At 51.4% G+C, this 18,483-nt stretch overlaps 1 protein-coding gene, 1 non-coding gene and 3 pseudogenes across 2 annotated transcripts; all 5 read right to left on the reverse strand.

The window, feature by feature from the left end:
• Positions 1-374: 374 nt before the first annotated feature.
• On the reverse strand, positions 375-549 carry LOC147665101 (U2 spliceosomal RNA; annotated as a pseudogene).
• Positions 550-1,211: 662 nt separating this feature from the next.
• Positions 1,212-1,291, reverse strand: LOC147665102 (U2 spliceosomal RNA; annotated as a pseudogene).
• A 939-nt stretch (positions 1,292-2,230) lies between these two features.
• On the reverse strand, positions 2,231-2,399 carry LOC147665103 (U2 spliceosomal RNA; annotated as a pseudogene).
• A 2,938-nt stretch (positions 2,400-5,337) lies between these two features.
• LOC147665104 (U2 spliceosomal RNA) lies at positions 5,338-5,534 on the reverse strand. The gene has a single exon (XR_015305041.1). It is a non-coding gene; the product is annotated as a U2 spliceosomal RNA (small nuclear RNA).
• A 43-nt stretch (positions 5,535-5,577) lies between these two features.
• LOC147665105 (CDK5 regulatory subunit-associated protein 2-like) lies at positions 5,578-7,309 on the reverse strand. Its single transcript, XM_086949759.1, has 2 exons — positions 6,368-7,309; positions 5,578-5,739 (listed from the first exon to the last, which is right to left on the reverse strand). Exons 1-2 carry the CDS (start codon positions 7,298-7,300, stop codon positions 5,578-5,580), a joined length of 1,095 nt encoding a protein of 364 aa, XP_086805885.1. The 5' UTR covers positions 7,301-7,309.
• Positions 7,310-18,483: the final 11,174 nt, after the last annotated feature.

Below are 18,483 nucleotides of genomic sequence, written 5' to 3' on the forward strand. Positions count from 1 at the left end.
ATCCATCCATCCTACTGACTTGCTGAGAACCTTCGTCCATTCGTTCCCCAGTGAAATGGATCCAAAAACCAAAGAAACTCTGCTGCTGCAAAAACAGTCATTTTCCCACATTTGTCTCTTTTCAAAGTGCAGCGTCTGGATGGAGAAGGAAAAAAATGGAAGAAAAAAAAGTAAAAAAAATAAATAAATAACGCACGGCCGGGTGGCCGCAAAGTGGCAATTAAGTAAAATACATACATAATTAAGGCAAGACACAGTGACCAGTTTGCTTTTATTCACACGCAAACTCAATAGCCCCACTTTACAGGGTTTGGTAGTGAAGCGCTACTTTCGTTTTCTCGTCTATTTTTCAACAGCATTGTTTTCCCCAGGTGGGGAAGTGCACCATTCCTGGAGGTACTGCAATACCAAGTTGATGCGTGGAGTGGACAGAGCAAGCTCCTAATCCATCTCCCTGTTCCAAAAATCAATTTAATATATGGTCCCCAGATAGAGGACGTATCAGATATTAAACTGATAAGAACAGATTTTTTTTTGTTGTAAAAATATACTTTATTTATACATTTGTAAGGCACATATACATGTTAGCCAATCCTATAGGGTGGTGTACATTATAACCTGTGTAGGGGGTGCACGCAGGCACCTGCCTACCGGTTTTTCACCAAGATTTTGCTCATACTGCTCTCACTTTTATGCTGAAGTAAAGCTGTTTTTAAGTGACCCATTCTGCCCATTTTTTCTGTTTCCATTTTTTCTCTGCTATTTCTTTTCCTTGTCTTTTAACATCCACATAGTAGAAAAGCATAATTTTGTCAAGACAAATGTGAATTACATCTTTTACATCTAGCTCTTTATGTTTCAATAATAGCAAGTTTCTGGCAATCCATAAGCTTTCTTTTGCACAACTTTGTATTTTCCAGATAGTTCTGTCTTTATTTTTGGACAGTGAGCTCTCTATACCATATAGTACTATTTCATAGTTTATATTTCTTAGTGTGGTTATTTCTGTGATAAACACATTTATTTTATTCCAAAACTTTCTGGCAAAATGACAGTTCCATAGGAAGTGTATGATGGTTTCTTCTCCTGAGCAGTCTGGTCTCGGGCATTTTGTCAAATTTGCGAGTCCTCTTCTGTGCTGGAAGGTCTTCAATGGTAGAGCGTTGGACACCGCCAACCATGAGAGATCTTTTTGTGAGTTCGTAATGTCTGTGTGGTTTGTTTTCTCCCAAACCAGATTGGAAAGTTTTAGATACTACACTTGATCTTAGCCAAAAGGCCGAGAAGCGATAACCAGAATGGTGGCAGAATTAACGCCTCCCGAAGCAATCTACCTTGGTGACCCGGACCGGGGTCTTCCCTCGCACCGTCGCTGGCCGCCCTTTCGCCTCTCTTTCTGACTCCCGGCAAGAGCTCAGCATGTGCCCGTGGAAAGGAGGCCCCGGCCTCAGGCCTTCCCCCGGCTGCCAGAGTCCTGCTCGGCTGTCGCCTCATTAGGCGTCAATTTGCATACCCACGTTGTCCTCTTTCTAGTATTTGCATGCCCCGCCCCTTCCTGCGCACTGCTTCCAGCCGGCTGGCCGGAAAGCCCGTCAGCCAGGGGATGCTGGGAATCAGGCCAGGAAGCCCTGGACAGCTCCCTGACCGGAAGTGGCCGGAGCCTCACCCTCGCTTGCCTGGGACACTGCTCCCCTGCAGCCTGAGGCCTATAGATGAGGCTTGGCCGTTCGTGGCCATTCGGGGACGGGCGGGGCGGGCAGAGAAGGAAAAGGACTCTGTATTTTTCTTCTTGCTCAGAGAAGCCAAGGGCAGTGCCCACTTCTCTGCATGCCTGCCTGCCTGCCTCCCTCCCTCCATCCATCCATCCTACTGACTTGCTGAGAACCTTCCTCCATTCGTTCCCCAGTGAAATGGATCCAAAAACCAATGAAACTCTGCTGCTGCAAAAACAGTCTTTTTCCCACCTTTGTCTCTTTTCAAAGTGCAGCGTCTGGATGGAGAAGGGAAAAAATGGAAGAAAAAAAAAGTTAAAAAAATAAATAAATAACGCAAGGCCGGGTGGCCGCAAAGTGGCAATTAAGTAAAATACATACATAATTAAGGCAAGACACAGTGACCAGTTTGCTTTTATTCACACGGAAACACAATAGCGCCACTTTACAGGGTTTGGTAGTGAAGCGCTACTTTCGTTTTCTCGTCTATTTTTCAACAGCATTGTTTTTCCCGGGTGGGTAAGTGCACCATTCCTGGAGGTAATGCAATACCAGGTTGATGCGTGGAGTGGACAGAGCAAGCTCCTATTCCATCTCCCTGTTCCAAAAATCAATTTAATATATGGTCCCCAGATAGAGGACGTATCAGATATTAAACTGATAAGAACAGATTTTTTTTTAAAGTTTCAACGGGCTTTATTTAAAACTTTACATATTTACATGTTAGCCAATCCAATATGGTGGCATCATTTAGGACTTTGCATTCATGTTAGAGACGCAGCTCCGTCATGTGCAAAATGTACATCGAGATTATTGCATTTGCCTATTTCACAGATTAATTTGCTGCCTATGGTTTGTTTATTAGTTTTGACCAGTCTTTTTGTTTCTAGTTATCAAGTGCCCATTCTTGCCCATTCCTTTTTACATCCACAAATACATAGGTTTGCACTTTGTCAAGTGCCATTTTGATGCATTCTTCAGGGGAGATTTCTTTGTGTCTGAATAGTTTTAGGTTTCTGGAGGACCACAGGCTTTCTTTGACACAGTTTATCAGTCTCCACAGCGTGTCTTTTTTCTCTTTAGGGCATGACATGCACATCCCATATAAGATAAGTTTGTATGAGAGTGATGATTCTTTGGTGATTTTTTTGATGAGTTTCCCCGTTTTCTTCCAGGTTTCCTGCGCAACGGCACAATTCCATAGGAAGTGGAGGATGGTTTCGTCTCCGGCGCATGTTGATCTGGGGCATTTTGAGTCTTTGGCCAGGTTTCTCTTGTGTTGAAATGCCTTTACTGGTAGGCATTTTGTTACTGCCATCCATGCAATATCTTTCTGGTGGTTGGATAGGCATTTGTTGTTTGTCTGTTCCCATACTGCTTTTGATTGACTTTCTGATAAGTTGTTGACCATAAGGACTGGTTCAGCGTCTTTGAGTTCGTGCTTCCAAGAGTTCGTGTCAATACAGGCTTTGAGGTCAATGTTTTTTGTTCTGCAATGTTCAATGATTGTCTTAAAAGGTTCAAATACCTCTGGTGTGGAAAAGCAATGGGGGGTATTGTTCTTGTAGTGCACCAGATCGTATTTTTGCAACATTAAGGCGGTTGAGTATGTGATATAGTCCGCGACAAATCTGGTTTTTCTTTCTAGGGCATTCATACATAAGTGCAGGTACTTTGAAGATAAAAACATATTTAAGTTGGGAACATCCTTTCCCCCTTTCTCTTTAGGTTTATACATGTGCCCTCTCTTGAGTTTCTCCATTTTGGAGTTCCAAACAAAGTTGAAAATCATTTTTTGCAGGTTATTTAGCATTACATTTTTTGGTGGGAAAACCACCGTAAGATACAGCAGAATAGGCAATACAATAGCTTTAATAATCAAAACTTTGCCTTCCATGGAAAGGTTTCTTAGCTTCCAAAAGTAGAATTTCTTTAATGTTTTTTCTTTTACTGGTGGCCAGTTTTGTTCTCAAGTTAAGTCTGTGCTGAAATGGACCCCTAGTATTTTAATAGGGTCTCTTGTGACTGTGACCGGGGTTTTTGCTAGGTTGTCCCATTGGCCTATGACCATGCAGCTAGATTTGTCTTTATTTATTTCTAGGGCAGAGGCTTTGGTGAAGGAGGAGGCATGTGCGATGACTCTGTTTACTTCTTGAGCGTCGTTACAGAAGATAGTTACATCGTCCATGTAGCTGGCGCATTTAACTCTCTTCCCTTCCCCTCCTGGGACGAAATGTCCTTTGATGTTTGGTTCCTGTCTGATTCTATTTAGGAGAGGTTCGATGGCACAAATGAAAAGGGCTGGTGATAGCGGGCATCCCTGTCTTACCCCAGACCTGATTGGGATCTTCTCTGTTAGTGACTCATTGATCAGAATTTGGCTAACTGCATCTTTGTATAGTGACTGGACAATACCTATGAAGGAAGTGGGGATACCCATTTTCTCAAGGACTCTAAAGAGGAACTCGTGGGAGATGTTATCAAAGGATTTTTGGAGGTCTAAAGACAGGACGCCTAAAGGTTTGTTATGTTCTACAGCGAGTCTGATTGTTTCCCTTGTTGTCATAAGGCTGTCCCATACCTTCCTTTGGGGAACTGCGCAGGATTGGTCTTCATCTATAAGTGAATTTATAACTCTTTGCAGTCTGTTTGTTACACTTGATCTAAGCCAAAAGGCCGAGATGCGATAACTAGAATGGTGGCAGAATTAATGCCTCCCGAAGCAATCTACCTTGGTGACCCGGACCGGGGTCTTCCCTCGCACCGTCGCTGGCCGCCCTTTCGCCTCTATTTCTGACTCCCGGCAAGAGCTCAGCATGTGCCGGTGGAAAGGAGGCCCCGGCCTCAGGCCTTCCCCCGGCTCCCAGAGTCCTCCTCGGCTGTCGCCTCATTAGGCGTCACTTTGCATATCCACGTTTTCCTCTTTCTATTATTTGCATGCCCTGCCCCTTCCTGCGCACTGCTTCCAGCCGGCTGGCCGGAAAGCCCGGCAGCCAGGGGATGCTGGGAATCAGGCCAGGAAGCCCCGGACAGCTCCCTGACCGGAAGTGGCCGGACCCTCGCCCTCGCTTGCCCGGGACACTGCTCCCCTGCAGCATGAGACCTATAGATAAGGCGTGGCCGTTCGGGGAGAGCAGAGAAGGAAAAGGAATCTGTATTTTTCTTCTTGCTCAGAGAAGTCAAGGGCAGTGCCCACTTCTCTGAATGCCTGCCTGCCTGCCTCCCTCCCTCCCTCCCACCCTCCCTCCCTCTCTCCCTCTCTCCCTCCATCCATCCTACTGACTTGCTGAGAACCTTCCTCCATTCGTTCCCCAGTAAAATGGATCCAAAAACCAATGAAACTCTGCTGCTGCAAAAACAGTCTTTTTCCCACGTTTGTCTCTTTTCAAAGTGCAGCGTCTGGATGGAGAAGGGAAAAAATGGAAGAAAAAAAAAGAAATGACGCACAGCCGGGTGGCCGCAAAGTGGCAATTAAGTAAAATACATACATAATTAAGGCAAGACACAGTGACCAGTTTGCTTTTATTCTCACGCAAACACAATAGCGCCACTTTACAGGGTTTGGTAGTGAAGCGCTACTTTCGTTTTCTCGTCTATTTTTCAACAGCATTGTTTTCCCCGGGTGGGGAAGTGCACCATTCCTGGAGGTACTGCAATACCAGGTTGATGCGTGGAGTGGACAGAGCAAGCTCCTATTCCATCTCCCTGTTCCAAAAATCAATTTAATATATGGTCCCCAGATAGAGGACGTATCAGATATTAAACTGATAAGAACAGATTTTTTTTTTTTTTTGGATTTCCAATCTTTATTCAACAAGTGGAATACCACACAGCTGACGCATTTCGTCCCACGCAGGGGACTTCTTCAGGGCTGAAGGAGTGGATCCTTGGTGTGGAGGTCCTCAGTCAGTTGTTTTATAACCTGATCTTGGTTCTTTAGTTTCTGGTTGGTTTCACTCAACAGAGTATTGTAATGCTGTGCAGTTGAATTTTCTTTTTCCATCATTTCACCATGCAACTTCTCTAGCTGATTACGAAGATCATTTGGTGCCTCATTTATGAGGCTGTGCGTCACTTTTACGCCGCCGGTGCGTCACTTTTTGTGACGCACCAGTGGCGTAAAAAATGCGCTTTGTTACGCCATATTTACAAAGTGACGCATCTAGGTAGATGCGTCACTTTGTAAACCCCTGCGCCACATTATACCTGCGCCAGGTATAATGTATGCAGGAGGGCGTATTGACGCAAGGAAGGGTCGTAGAAGTGTTGCAGTGAAATCTATGAGATTTCACTGCGTCACTTTCAGGACGCCGTTGCGTCAAAATCTTACGCCTGCCTCACAGCAGGCGTAAGACTGACGCAGGCCCTTTCACATGGGGCTTGCCCCATGTGAAAGGATGCATTGCTGGAGTTGCGTCACTTTTGTGACACACTCCAGCAATGCGTCATTTTTGCGCTTACAGATACGTCAGAAATACTGACGTATCTGTAACTCCTTGCGACATGATGCGTCATACTGTAAATATGATGCATCAGGAATGTCGCAAGGAGTGCGCACTGAGAAGTGACGCATCGCTGCTTTCACACAGCGATGCGTCATTTCTCATAAATGAGGCCCTAAGTGTTTTGTCATCTTTTTTCTTCAGCTGCTGCACCTCATCAAGATACTTCTCCAATTGTGCCTTGTCTTTATGCACAGAATGAAGTTCCTGGTCTTTCCTTTTTATGACAGCCTGCAGTTTGCGGTTCTCAATTTCCTTTGCATGGCAATCATCACGTAGCTCTCCAATGAGGGTTTCTTTTTCCATTAATATTGTCTGATAATCTTCCACACCCTCTTTTTCTTTTGTCTTTAAAGCCAGAGTTAGTCCTTGAATAGTTTTATCTCGTTTAAAACCATTCTTTTTTTCAACAACAAGTTCCTGTGCTTTGGTTTTTAGTTCAATCTGAAGAGCCTCAATTTTACTATCCTTTTTGTATAAAATATCTGTTAATTCTTTGATTTTACGGTCCACGAAGCTGTGATCACAGGCTGCGTCAAATGCATCTTCTTTCAGTGGATCGCCATTACTTTGCAGCGTTAGATTCGGCTGCTCCGTTATTCTGTTCTTTTCGATCAGTCTTGAAGCAGTGTCAGTTTTTAACTCATCGGCAGGTGGCACTTCAGACATTTTCTGTTCCAAATGCATCCTTAGAATTTTTTCGTTCTCTAGTAATGCAGAGACAGCTTCCACATTTGTTTGGGCAGGTTTTAGATCTTCTTCCAACTGAATAATTTTGCTATTTAGAAAATCTTCCACTTTTTGCACTTCTTTTTGAGCTTCTTCTCTTAAGCGCTGAATAGTCGATCCACTGTCACCAGTCAAGCTCTCAACAGCTTTAGAGGCTTTAATAAGCAGATTGTGTTTTTCTTGCAGATGATGTTTCAGACTTTCTACTTCGGCCTTCAGCTCAATATTAGTTCTGTAGATATTCTCATTGGCACCATCACATTTTTCCTTAACTTGTTCTTCTAGATAATATATTCGAAGCTTCAAGTTAAAGTTTTCTTTTTTTAAATCAGTGATTTGATTTTCAAAGTCCTTCATGGTTTGAGCTCGGATAGGTGCCAAACTGTGGTCTGCAAAGCTTAAGAGGGCGCAGTTTGTTGCAATAAGACTTGGTGCATCTTTTTTTTTTTTTTTCTACGTGTCAGGGCGTCATTTCCGGTTCAGATACATCAATCGTCACCTTCCACAACACCCTATTTATTCGTAAGTCGTTGGTAACAAACTTGGCAACAAGTGCGCAAGCTATCCCATTGACCTTTTACCTGTGAAGGAAAAAGGTCACGTTAATAAAATACATCCAGTAAATTATTAGTACATTTACTCCACCTGTCTTCATCCGTTTTCTCCTTTCCCCGGTCGCCCGAACAGGTTCCTGGATTGAAGGAAAAAAATAAGAAGAAGTAGGTTAGTGTTCCCTCCGGGGACCCCGCGCGTACACGCTGGCCTCCGTTGGGGTTACTTTCGTTCCCTGAGTCTTTCTGGGGCCTCTGCGTGAACGGGCCGCCCCTTGGGTGCTCAGGTTTCGTCTTCACTGTCCTCATCTGATCCGTCCAGTGCTGCGTAGTCGCGCAGGAGGCTGTGGATCATCTCACGGCATCCCAGGGTTGATGTCTCCTTTTTCCCTACTACCAGGCGGTTTCTGGAGAACAGAAGAACATCTTTGAAGCAGCACAGGAGCCTCCGGCATCCCTGGCGGTTTTCCAGTGCGTGTGTCCCTGGGAATAGTCCATACATCACCGAGGCATCCGTGATGCAGGTCGTAGGTATCCAGGCCGTAAGCTCTGTGGCTATGGCTTTCAGCAGGTCCTGTGCGTACGAGCACTCCCAGAAGAGATGGTGTGTTGTCTCGTCCGCGGTGCACCCTCTGGGGCAGGACTTGTATCGGTTGAGTCTTCTTGCGTGCATGAAGGCTCTCACAGGGATTCCTCCTTGGATGGCCATCCAGGCGGTGTCCTTGTGCTGGTTTGTCAGGCGTTTGGAAGCGACGTTTCCCCACACGTGGTCTGCTGTGGCTGAGGGGAGAGCGCCGATCGGCTCGCTGATGTCTCTGGCACGTTCAAGTGTCGCTGGACAAGTCGGGGGCTCCATCCGGCGGGGCTGCATGCCTCCAGGCCGAACTCCTTTACGAACTTCTCCACTTCTTTGTAGTACCAGGGGGTCTCCCAGTTGTACGGGACGGTCATCAGCCACTCTGCCCATCCCAGGCGTCTCCACGTTGGCAGCAGGAAGAATCGTGCCATCAGAAAGCCGGCATGGCTCTCGTCTTCGGCCCTCAGGGTGGTCCTCACGCAGTTGCTCACGAAGGTTCTCCTCAGGATGGTGGCGATGTCCGGCACTCCCTTGCCTCCCTTGTCATGGGTTTTGAACATCACCGCCCTCTTCACTCTGTCCATCTTCGAGCTCCAGATGAAGTAGAAGATCATTCTCGTGATGGCCTTGGCCGTACTGGTCTGCACCGGCCATACTTGAGCGACGTACTGGAGCACTGGCAGGGTCTTGTTCCGCAGGACCAAAGACTTCCCTTCGATTGTCAGCTTCCGGAGGCTCCAGAGTCCCAGCTTCTGTCGAGTCTTTGCCAGTCTTTCCTCCCAGGTCTTCTCCGCTGCGCCCTCTCCGCTGAACCAGACTCCAAGGATCTTGAGGGGGTCCTGTTTGATGGGGAATGGAAGTGGGTCCCGGAGGAGGGCCCAGTGTCCGAAGAGTAGGGTTTCTGACTTGGCGCTGTTGATCTTCGCTCCTGATGCCTTTCCAAACTCGATACAAGTCCTTTCCAGTTCCCTTATGGACGGTCCGTCCGCACAGAATACTGAGACGTCGTCCATGTATAGAGAGCATTTCACTTCTCCGTTTCTTCTGCTTCCCGGTGCCTTCACTCCTCTGATGTCCCTGTTCTGCCGGATGCGTTCCGCGAGGAGTTCAATGACGCATATGAACAGGAATGGGGAGAGCGGGCATCCCTGCCTCACTCCTGATAGGACCGGGAAAGGGTCGGTACTCCAGCCATTCACTGTTGCCGTGCTGGAGATGTCGGTGTACATTGTTTTCACCACGTCGCAGAAGAAGTCCCCCAGGCCCAGTGCCCGGAGTGCCCGGTCCATGAACTCATGGGAAACGCGGTCGAACGCCTTCTCCTGGTCCAGGCTGACCAAGGCCGTCGGGACCTTGCGGCCCTTGACATACTCGATCGTGTCCTGGACCAGGGCCAGGCTGTCCGCGATTTGCCGTCCCGGTATACCACAGGTCTGGTCAGGGTGGACTATCTTTGCTACCACTTTCTTTAGGCGGTTGGCCATCACCTTCGCGAGAATCTTGTAGTCCACATTGAGGAGAGAGATGGGCCTCCAGTTCTTGAGGTCTTCTCTCTCTCCCTTCTGTTTGTACAAGAGTGTTATCATACCCTCCCGCAGGGACTGCGGCATACTGCCCTTGCCCACCATCTCCTCGTAGAGGTCCAGCAAGTCAGGCCCGATCAGATCCCACAGTTCGACATATAGTTCCACTGGGAGACCGTCATTCCCGGGTGTCTTGCCTCTCTTGGAGGTTGTGGCGGCCAAGTGCAGCTCTTCCAGGGTGAAAGGCGCGTCCAGGCCTTCTCTCTCTTCCGGACCCAGTGTCTTTGAGATGCCCTCCAGGAAACCGTCCGCCTGGGCTCTCTCCGACGCCTTCGGTGAGTAGAGTTTGCCGTAAAAGTCGGTTAAGACTTTCATGATGTCCTCTTTCTCACTTTGGAGGTTGCCCTCCGAGTCCCTGAGTTCAGCCAGCGGTGTGTGGGCTGAGTGAATTTTCTTAAAGAAGAACGAGTTGCATTTCTCGCCCTTCTCGAGGTTCTCGGTTCTGGTCCTGAAGATGATTTTCTTGGATTGTTCCCTAAAGTGCTCCGTGAGCCTTTTTCGGGTGTCCTCCAAGTCGTCATCCACGTCCCATTCCCTGAGCTCGAGTTCGTACAGTTGCTGCAGTTTGCTCTGCAGCTCCCTGAACGTCCTCTTCTTTTCCCGTGTAGCAGCTCTGCTTGCATCCTGGAAGAAGCTCTGGAACCTGACCTTCACCCATTCCCACCACTCGCTGGCGGACTGAAAGAGGCCCTTCATGTCCTTCCACTGTATGTACACGTCTCTGAGGTTCGCCACTAACTCCTAGTTGTCCAGCAAGGAGCAGTTCAGCTTCCACGAACCTGGGCCAGCGGGGAACTTCCCTGTAAGTTCCCCCTTGAAACTGACTGCTCTGTGGGCAGAGAAGTGGACGGCGACCATGGAGCTTCGCCCAGGCTTCACTGTTGGGGAGGTGAGTAGGAGGTCGATCTGTGAACGCACGGATCCGTCCGGCTTACTCCAGGAGTAATTCCTGGCGTTCGGCCCTATGCTCCCGATGACGTCCTGGAGGGACGCCTCCTTTATCATCTCCACCAACAGCCTGGACGTCACATCCATTCCTGCAGAGCCTGACCCACTGCGTCCATCCAGCTCTACTATGCAGTTGAAATCACCACCCATCAGAATGGTTCTGGAGGTCACGAGTTGCATCCTGAGCACCCTGAACATCTCGAATCGCTCATTCTTCTCTGGGGGGGCATAGACGTTGATGAGCCGCACGGGTTCACCGGCCCACGAGCCGTCCACGACCAGCACTCTGCCGTTGACCTGCTCGGTGACCTTGTCCACAGTAAAATGCCTTCCCCTGATCAGAATGGCCACTCCAGATGATTTGCCATCGTTCCCTCCAGACCAGAAAGATGGCCCGTGCGTCCACTGCCGTTCAAGCTGGCTGTACGACTGGGCGTACGGAATCCCGCATTCCTGCAGAAAGCAGATATCTCGGTTCTGGGTGGCCAGGAAGCGCAACGTGCCGACCCGCCTGACCTGATCCTTCATGCTTCTGACGTTTAGGGTGAGCAATGATACAGCCATTGTCTCTGTGCTAACGGTCAGTGTTCGGTATCTGTACCTACAGGGGTTGAAGGCCCTGGGTGTCCCTACTGTGGTGGTAGGTTCTCCTGGTCGTCAGTTGGTCCCCACTCTTCTGCGGCGTCTCCTGGGCAGAGGAAGACTTCCTCAGTTCCTACTGCCAGTTCCCAGTGGTCCGGTACGGGTATGGCCCCCAGGCTGGCGATTTGGCGGTGGAGGTCCTGGAGGGTTGACCCCTCCTCCTCTTGTTGCTCGCCTCTCTTTCCCTCTTCCATCTCCTCCTCCTCCTCGCTGCTGACTATGAGGATATGGTTGTCTTTTTCTGTTTCCTCGTCGTCGGTGCCCGCGTTGTTCACCTTCTTGCTTTTCAGGAAGTCCTCCTTCACTTGGAGCTTCCTTTTCTGGGGGCCTGCCCTTTGGGTGGTGTCTTCTGGCCCCTCCTCGTCCTCCAGCGTCTCCGTCTTGGATTCCATTGGTGTTGGTTTGTGTGATGCCGCCAACTGGATCCTTGCGCTGGAGCGTACTTGCTCGAGTTTCGCGGCTTTCCGCCGCAGCGACTGGGCTTGTACTGTCGCCCACCCCTCTTTTAAGGGCTCCCGGGCGACCTCGTCTTTCTTCTTACCCTTCTTAGCTCCCTTCGCCTTGGTAGAGCCCTTTTTCTCCTCCTCTTTGGACTCTGTTTCTGGCGCCGGTGCCGGTGTCGTCTCCCCGGTGGCCTCCGCTGTCAGTGCTGGGTGTGGAGCTCCCTCCTTGGGGGGTTCCGGGTGTTCCTTGGCTGTTGGTTCCGCAGCCTGTGTGGGTTCCCTTGGGGTTTCCGTTTGCGGGGCCTTTACTGCCACTCCGCCCTCGGGTTCTCCTTAGGGGGTCTGGGGTTCCATGGCTGGTGCCGTCACAGTAGGTGGTGGTCCTGTGTTCTGTCCTGCTTTGGGGCCCTCTGCGTTGCTCTGGCCTGGGCCTGTGGGGGTTGTTGCTTTGGGGCCCTGGCCCTTCTGGTCAACCTTCCTGGGTGTCGCTGTTGTTGTCCCCGTTTGGTTTCTGGCGTCCTTCAGGAGGGTGTTCAGGTCGGCCTTGGCCTTTGCTGAGAGCGTCGGCCTGGTCTGTCTCCATGTTGAGTTCCAGGCTGGGCTCGCTGCAGCGGCCGCTGCGTACGTCTTCGGCAAGTCAGACTTGGGGCATCGGTAGTACGTGTGACCCGTCTCTCCACAGAGGTTGCACTTCCTGATCCCTTTGCATGATTTTGCGTCGTGGACGGACTGCTTGCATATCCAGCAGAATTTCAAAGGGCAATCCTTGCCGGCGTGGCCCGTGCCTTCGCACTTCCTGCAGGTGAAGGGTTGTCCTGGGTACTTGATCCTCCCCATGTCTGATCCTAGGTAGAAGCTGGCCAGTGGGTGTTTCAAGCCATCTCTCCCTGATGGGTCTTTGTGGAGGTTGATCTGTGCCTGCCAGGTCGTGTTCCAGATTCCGTTGGCGTCCCTGACCTTGGTAGGCCCTGTCAGGATGGTACCGTATCTTTGGAGGAGTGACGCGATGTCTGTGTCTGGGATGTGGGGGTTGGTCATTTCAACCGTTATCCTCTTCTCCGTGGATTCTGGCTCCATTCCTGTCGTTACACTGAAGTTGCTGTAGGGTGTCTCCTCCTTTTTCCCTTGAAAGAAGTCCCAGTAATTCTTGAAGAGTGCTTGGGTGAAGAAGCTGAGGAGGAAGATCATGCCCGACGCGGATGCCTGGCAACTCAGTATCTCGTCCCCTTGGACCCCTGCTGGCTTGAGGATTTTAATCACGAATGAGGCTCGCTCCATTCGGGGTCCAGTTTTGTCTTTTATCTCCCACCGCATGAGCTGGGTGTGCCAGTGGGTGATGCTGTACCCATTGAAGGGTTCGGGGGCTGTCCCCTGCCTGGTCCCTGCCTGGCCCTTCCCTCCACTCCCTGGTTTGGCCGCCTTGGGGTTTCCAGGGGCTCCCGTTCGCCCTCCTGGTGCCTTGGGCCCTTGGGCCTGGGTTACCGGGGGTTTGGAGGGACCAGCCTTCCCTGCGCTGGTGCCCGCCTCAACGGGGGCCTCCTTACTCGCCGCCTTGCCGCTGTCCCCAGGGGGTAGGGGGTTAGGTGTCTGGGCGTCCGGCTGGGGGATGCCTTCTGGGGTGGTCACTGAGGGTTCAGTGTCCATGTCCTCCATTTGGTTGGTTGGGGGGGTGTGCCTGGTAATTACTGGGGTACCGCTGGTTTACCAAGATCGCCCTCAGACCGTCCGCCTGGGTTCCTGGGGTGTCTCCCAACAGACCTTAAAGGTCTGTAGTGCAAGAAATACTGATCAGTCACTCCCAAGACCTAGGGCAGGGTTATAGGTGTTTCCACCTAAGCATAAATCCCCTTACCAGAGATCTGGGTGCTGTTCAGGCCTGTGAAGGATGTTAGGAGGTGTTTTAAGCCTCCAGCATTAGTCCACCCAAACGCCAGGAGAGAGAGAGAGTTAAAAGCGCGCAATGTTACCTGTGCTCTAGGAGCTGGCCGCAGGCCCTTGGGGGTTCTACTTTGCGTTCCTAGTGAACAAACAGGCACCAGCACGCTGTTGTCCCTCCTCCGCCTTAATTAAAAGTGCGTCGGGCTGTCTCGAAAATTTGCATAAATTTGCATAAAGCAAATTTATTCGCCTCACAAGTCGAAGTCGTAATATCATTCAAATCAATATTCAGCTGCGCAGAAACCGCGCTGTGAATCTGATAAGAACAGATTTTTTAAAAAAATTTTTTTTACGTGTCAGGGCGTCATTTCCGGTTCAGATACATCAATCGTCACCTTCCACAACACCCTATTTATTCGTAAGTCGTTGGTAACAAACTTGGCAACAAGTGCGCAAGCTATCCCATTGACCTTTTACCTGTGAAGGAAAAAGGTCACGTTAATAAAATACATACAGTAAATTATTAGTACATTTACTCCACCTGTCTTCATCCGTTTTCTCCTCTCTCCGGTCGCCCAAGCAGGTTCCTGGATTGAAGGAAAAATAAGAAGTAGGTTAGTGTTCCCTCCGGGGCCCCTTGCGCTTACAAGCTGGCCTCCGTTGGGGTTGCTTTCGTTCCCTGAGTCTTTCTGGGGCCCCCGCGTGAACGGGCCACCCCTTGGGTACTCAGGTTTCGTCTTCACTGTCCTCATCTGATCCGTCCAGTGCTGCGTAGTCGCGCAGGAGGCTGTGGACCATCTTACGGCATCCCAGGGTTGATGTCTCCTTTTTCCCTACTACCAGGCGGTTTCTGGAGAACAGAAGAACATCTTTGAAGCAGCACAGGAGCCTCCAGCATCCCTGGCAGTTTTCCAGTGCGTGTGTCCCTGGGAATAGTCCATACATCACCGAGGCATCCGTGATGCAGGTCGTAGGTATCCAGGCCTTAAGCTCTGTGGCTATGGCTTTCAGCAGGTCCTGTGCGTACCAGCACTCCCAGAAGAGATGGTATGTTGTCTCGTCCGCGGTGCACCCTCTTGGGCAGGACTTGTATCGGTTGAGTCTTCTTGCGTGCATGAAGGCTCTCACAGGGATTCCTCCTTGGATGGCCATCCAGGCGGTGTCCTTGTGCTGGTTTGTCAGGCGTTTGGAAACGACGTTTCCCCACACGTGGTCTGCTGTGGCTGAGGTGAGGGCGCCGATCGGCTCGCTGATGTCTCTGGCACGTATCTGTCGTTGGGCAAGTCGGGGGGTCCATCCGGCGGGGCTACATGCCTCCAGGCCGAATTCCTTTACGAACTTCTCCACTTCTTTGTAGTACCATGGGGTCTCCCAGTTGTACGGGACGGTCATCAGCCACTCTGCCCACCCCAGGCGTCTCCACGTTGGCAGCAGGAAGAAGCGTGCCATCAGAAAGCCGGCATGGCTCTCGTCTTCGGCCCTCAGGGTGGTCCTCACGCAGTTGCACACGAAGGTTCCCCTCAGGATGGTGGCGATTTCCGGCACTCCCTTGCCTCCCTTGTCATGGGTTTTGAACATCACCGCCCTCTTCACTCTGTCCATCTTCGAGCTCCAGATGAAGTAGAAGATCATTCTCGTAATGGCCTTGGCCGTACTGGTCTGCACCGGCCATACTTGAGCGACGTACTGGAGCACTGGCAGGGTCTCGTTCCGCAGGACCAAAGACTTCCCTTCGATCGTCAGCTTCCGGAGGCTCCAGAGTCCCAGCTTCTGTCGAGTCTTCGCCAGTCTTTCCTCCCAGGTCTTCTCCGCTGCGCCCTCTCCGCCGAACCAGACTCCAAGGATCTTGAGGGAGTCCTGTTTGATGGGGAATGGCAGTGGGTCCCGGGGGAGGGCCCAGTGTCCGAAGAGTAGGGTTTCTGACTTGGCGCTGTTGATCTTCGCTCCTGATGCCTTTCCAAACTCGATACAAGTCCTTTCCAGTTCCCTTATGGACGGTCCGTCCGCGCAGAATACTGAGACATCGTCCATGTAGAGAGAGCATTTCACTTCTCCGTTTCTTCCGCTTCCCGGTGCCTTCACTCCTCTGATGTTCCTGTTCTGCCGGATGCGTTCCGCGAGGAGTTCAATGACGCATATGAACAGGAGGGGGGAGAGCGGGCATCCCTGCCTCACTCCTGATAGGACCGGGAAAGGGTCGGTACTCCAGCCATTCACTGTTGCCGTGCTGGAGATGTCGGTGTACATTGTTTTCACCACGTCGCAGAAGAAGTCCCCCAGGCCCAGTGCCCTGAGTGCCCGGTCCATGAACTCATGGGAAACGCGGTTGAACGCCTTCTCCTGGTCCAGGCTGACCAAGACCGTCGGGACCTTGCGGCCCTTGACGTACTCGATCGTGTCCCGGACCAGGGCCAGGCTGTCCGCGATTTGCCGTCCCGGTATACCACAGGTCTGGTCTGGGTGGACTATCTTCGCTACCACTTTCTTTAGGCGGTTGCCCATTACCTTCGCGAGAATCTTGTAGTCCACGTTGAGGAGAGAGATGGGCCTCCAGTTCTTGAGGTCTTCTCTCTCTCCCTTCTGTTTGTACAAGAGTGTTATCATACCCTCTCGCAGGGATTGCGGCATACTGCCCTTGCCCACCATCTCCTCGTAGAGGTCCAGCAAGTCAGGCCCGATCAGTTCCCACAGTTCGACATATAGTTCCACTGGGAGACCATCATTCCCGGGTGTCTTGCCTCTCTTGGAGGTTGTGGCGGCCAAGTGCAGCTCTTCCAGGGTAAAAGGCGCGTCCAGGCCTTCTCTCTCTTCCGGACCCAGTGTCTTTGAGATGCCCTCCAGGAAACTGTCCGCCTGGGCCCTCTCCGACGCCTTCGGTGAGTAGAGTTCGCCGTAAAAGTCGGTTACGACTTTCATGACTTCCTCTTTATCACTTTGGAGGTTGCCCTCCGAGTCCCGAAGTTCCACCAGCGGTGTGTGGGCTGAGTGAATTTTCTTAAAGAAGAACGAGTTGCATTTCTCGCCCTTCTCGAGGTTCTCGGTTCTGGTCCTGAAGATGATTTTCTTGGATTCTTCCCTAAAGTGCTCCGTGAGCCCTTTTTGGGTGTCTTCCAGGTCGTCATCCACGTCCCATCCCCTGAGCTCGAGTTCGTACAGTTGCTGCAGTTTGCTCTGTAGCTCCCTGAACGTCCTCTTCTTTTCCCGTGCAGCAGCTCTGCTTGCATCCTGGAAGAAGCACCGGAACCTGACCTTCACCCATTCCCACCACTCGCTGGCGGATTGAAAGAGGCCCTTCATGTCCTTCCACTCTATATACACGTCTCTGAGGTTCGCCACTAACTCCTCGTTGTCCAGCAAAGAGCAGTTCAGCTTCCACGAACCTGGGCCAGCGGGGAGCTTCCCTGTAAGTTCCCCCTTGAAACTGACTGCTCTGTGGTCAGAGAAGTGGACGGCGACCATGGAGCTTCGCCCAGGCTTCACTGTTGGGGAGGTGAGTAGGAGGTCGAACCGTGAACGCACGGATCCGTCCGGCTTACTCCAGGAGTAATTCCTGGCGTTCGGCCCTATGCTCCCGATGACGTCCTGGAGGGACGCCTCCTTTATCATCTCCACCAACAGCCTGGACGTCACATCCATTCCTGCAGAGCCTGACCCACTGCGTCCATCCAGCTCTACTATGCAGTTGAAATCACCACCCTTCAGAATGGTTCTGGAGGTCACGAGTTGCATCCTGAGCACCCTGAACATCTCGAGTCGCTCATTCTTCTCTGGGGGGGCATAGACGTTGATGAGCCGAACGGGCTCACCGGCCCACGAGCCGTCCACGACCAGCACTCTGCCGTTGACCTGCTCGTTGACCTTGTCCACGGTGAAATGCCTTCCCCTGATCAGAATAGCCACTCCAGATGATTTGCAATCGTTCCCTCGAGACCAGAAAGATGGCCCGTGCGTCCACTGCCGTTCAAGCTGGCTGTACGACTGGGGGTACGGAATCCCGCACTCCTGCAGAAAGCAGATAACTCGGTTCTGGGTGGCCAGGAAGCGCAACGTGCCAACCCGCCTGACCTGATCCTTCATGCTTCTGACGTTTAGGGTGAGCAATGATGCAGCCATTGTCTCTGTGCTAACGGTCAGTGTCCGGTACTGGTACCTACTGGGGTTGAAGGCCCTGGGTGTCCCTACTGTGGTAGTAGGTTCTCCTGGTCGTCAGTTGGTCCCCACTCTTCTGCGGCGTCTCCTGGGCAGAGGATGACGTCCTCAGTTCCTACTAACAGGTCCCAGTGGTCCGGTCCGGGAATGGCCCCCAGGCTGGCGATTTGGCTGTGGAGGTCCTGGAGGGTTGACCCCTCCTCCTCTTGCTCGCCTCCCTTTCCTTCTTCCATCTCCTCCTCCTCCTCTTCTATGAGGATATGGTTGTCTTTTTCTGTTTCCTCGTTGTCGGTGCCCGCGTTGTTCACCTTCTTGCTTTTCAGGGTGTTCCTTGGCTGTTGGTTCCGCAGCCTGTGTGGGTTCCCTCGAGGTTTCCGTTTGCGGGGCCTTTGCTGCCACTCCGCCCTCGGGTTCTCCTTTGGGGGCCTGGGGTTCCTTGGCTGGTGCCGTCACAGTAGGTGGTGGTCCTGTGTTCGGTCCTGCTTTGGGGCCCTCTGCGTTGCTCTGGCCTGGGCCTGTGGGGGTTGGTGCTTTGGGGCCCTGGCCCTTCTGGTCAACCTTCCTGGGAGTCGCTGCTGTTGTCCCCGTTTGGTTTCTGGCGTCTTTCAGGAGGGTGTTCAGGTTGGCGTTGGCCTTTGCTGAGAGCGTCGGCCTGGTCTGTCTCCATGCTGAGTTCCAGGCTGGGCTCGCTGCAGCGGCCGCTGCATACGTCTTCAGCAAGTCAGACTTGGGGCATCAGTAGTACGTGTGACCCGTCTCTCCACAGAGG

This window comes from Lissotriton vulgaris, unplaced genomic scaffold (assembly GCF_964263255.1).
Source record: "Lissotriton vulgaris unplaced genomic scaffold, aLisVul1.2 SCAFFOLD_2858, whole genome shotgun sequence".
In the NCBI taxonomy this organism is placed as follows: domain Eukaryota; kingdom Metazoa; phylum Chordata; class Amphibia; order Caudata; family Salamandridae; genus Lissotriton; species Lissotriton vulgaris.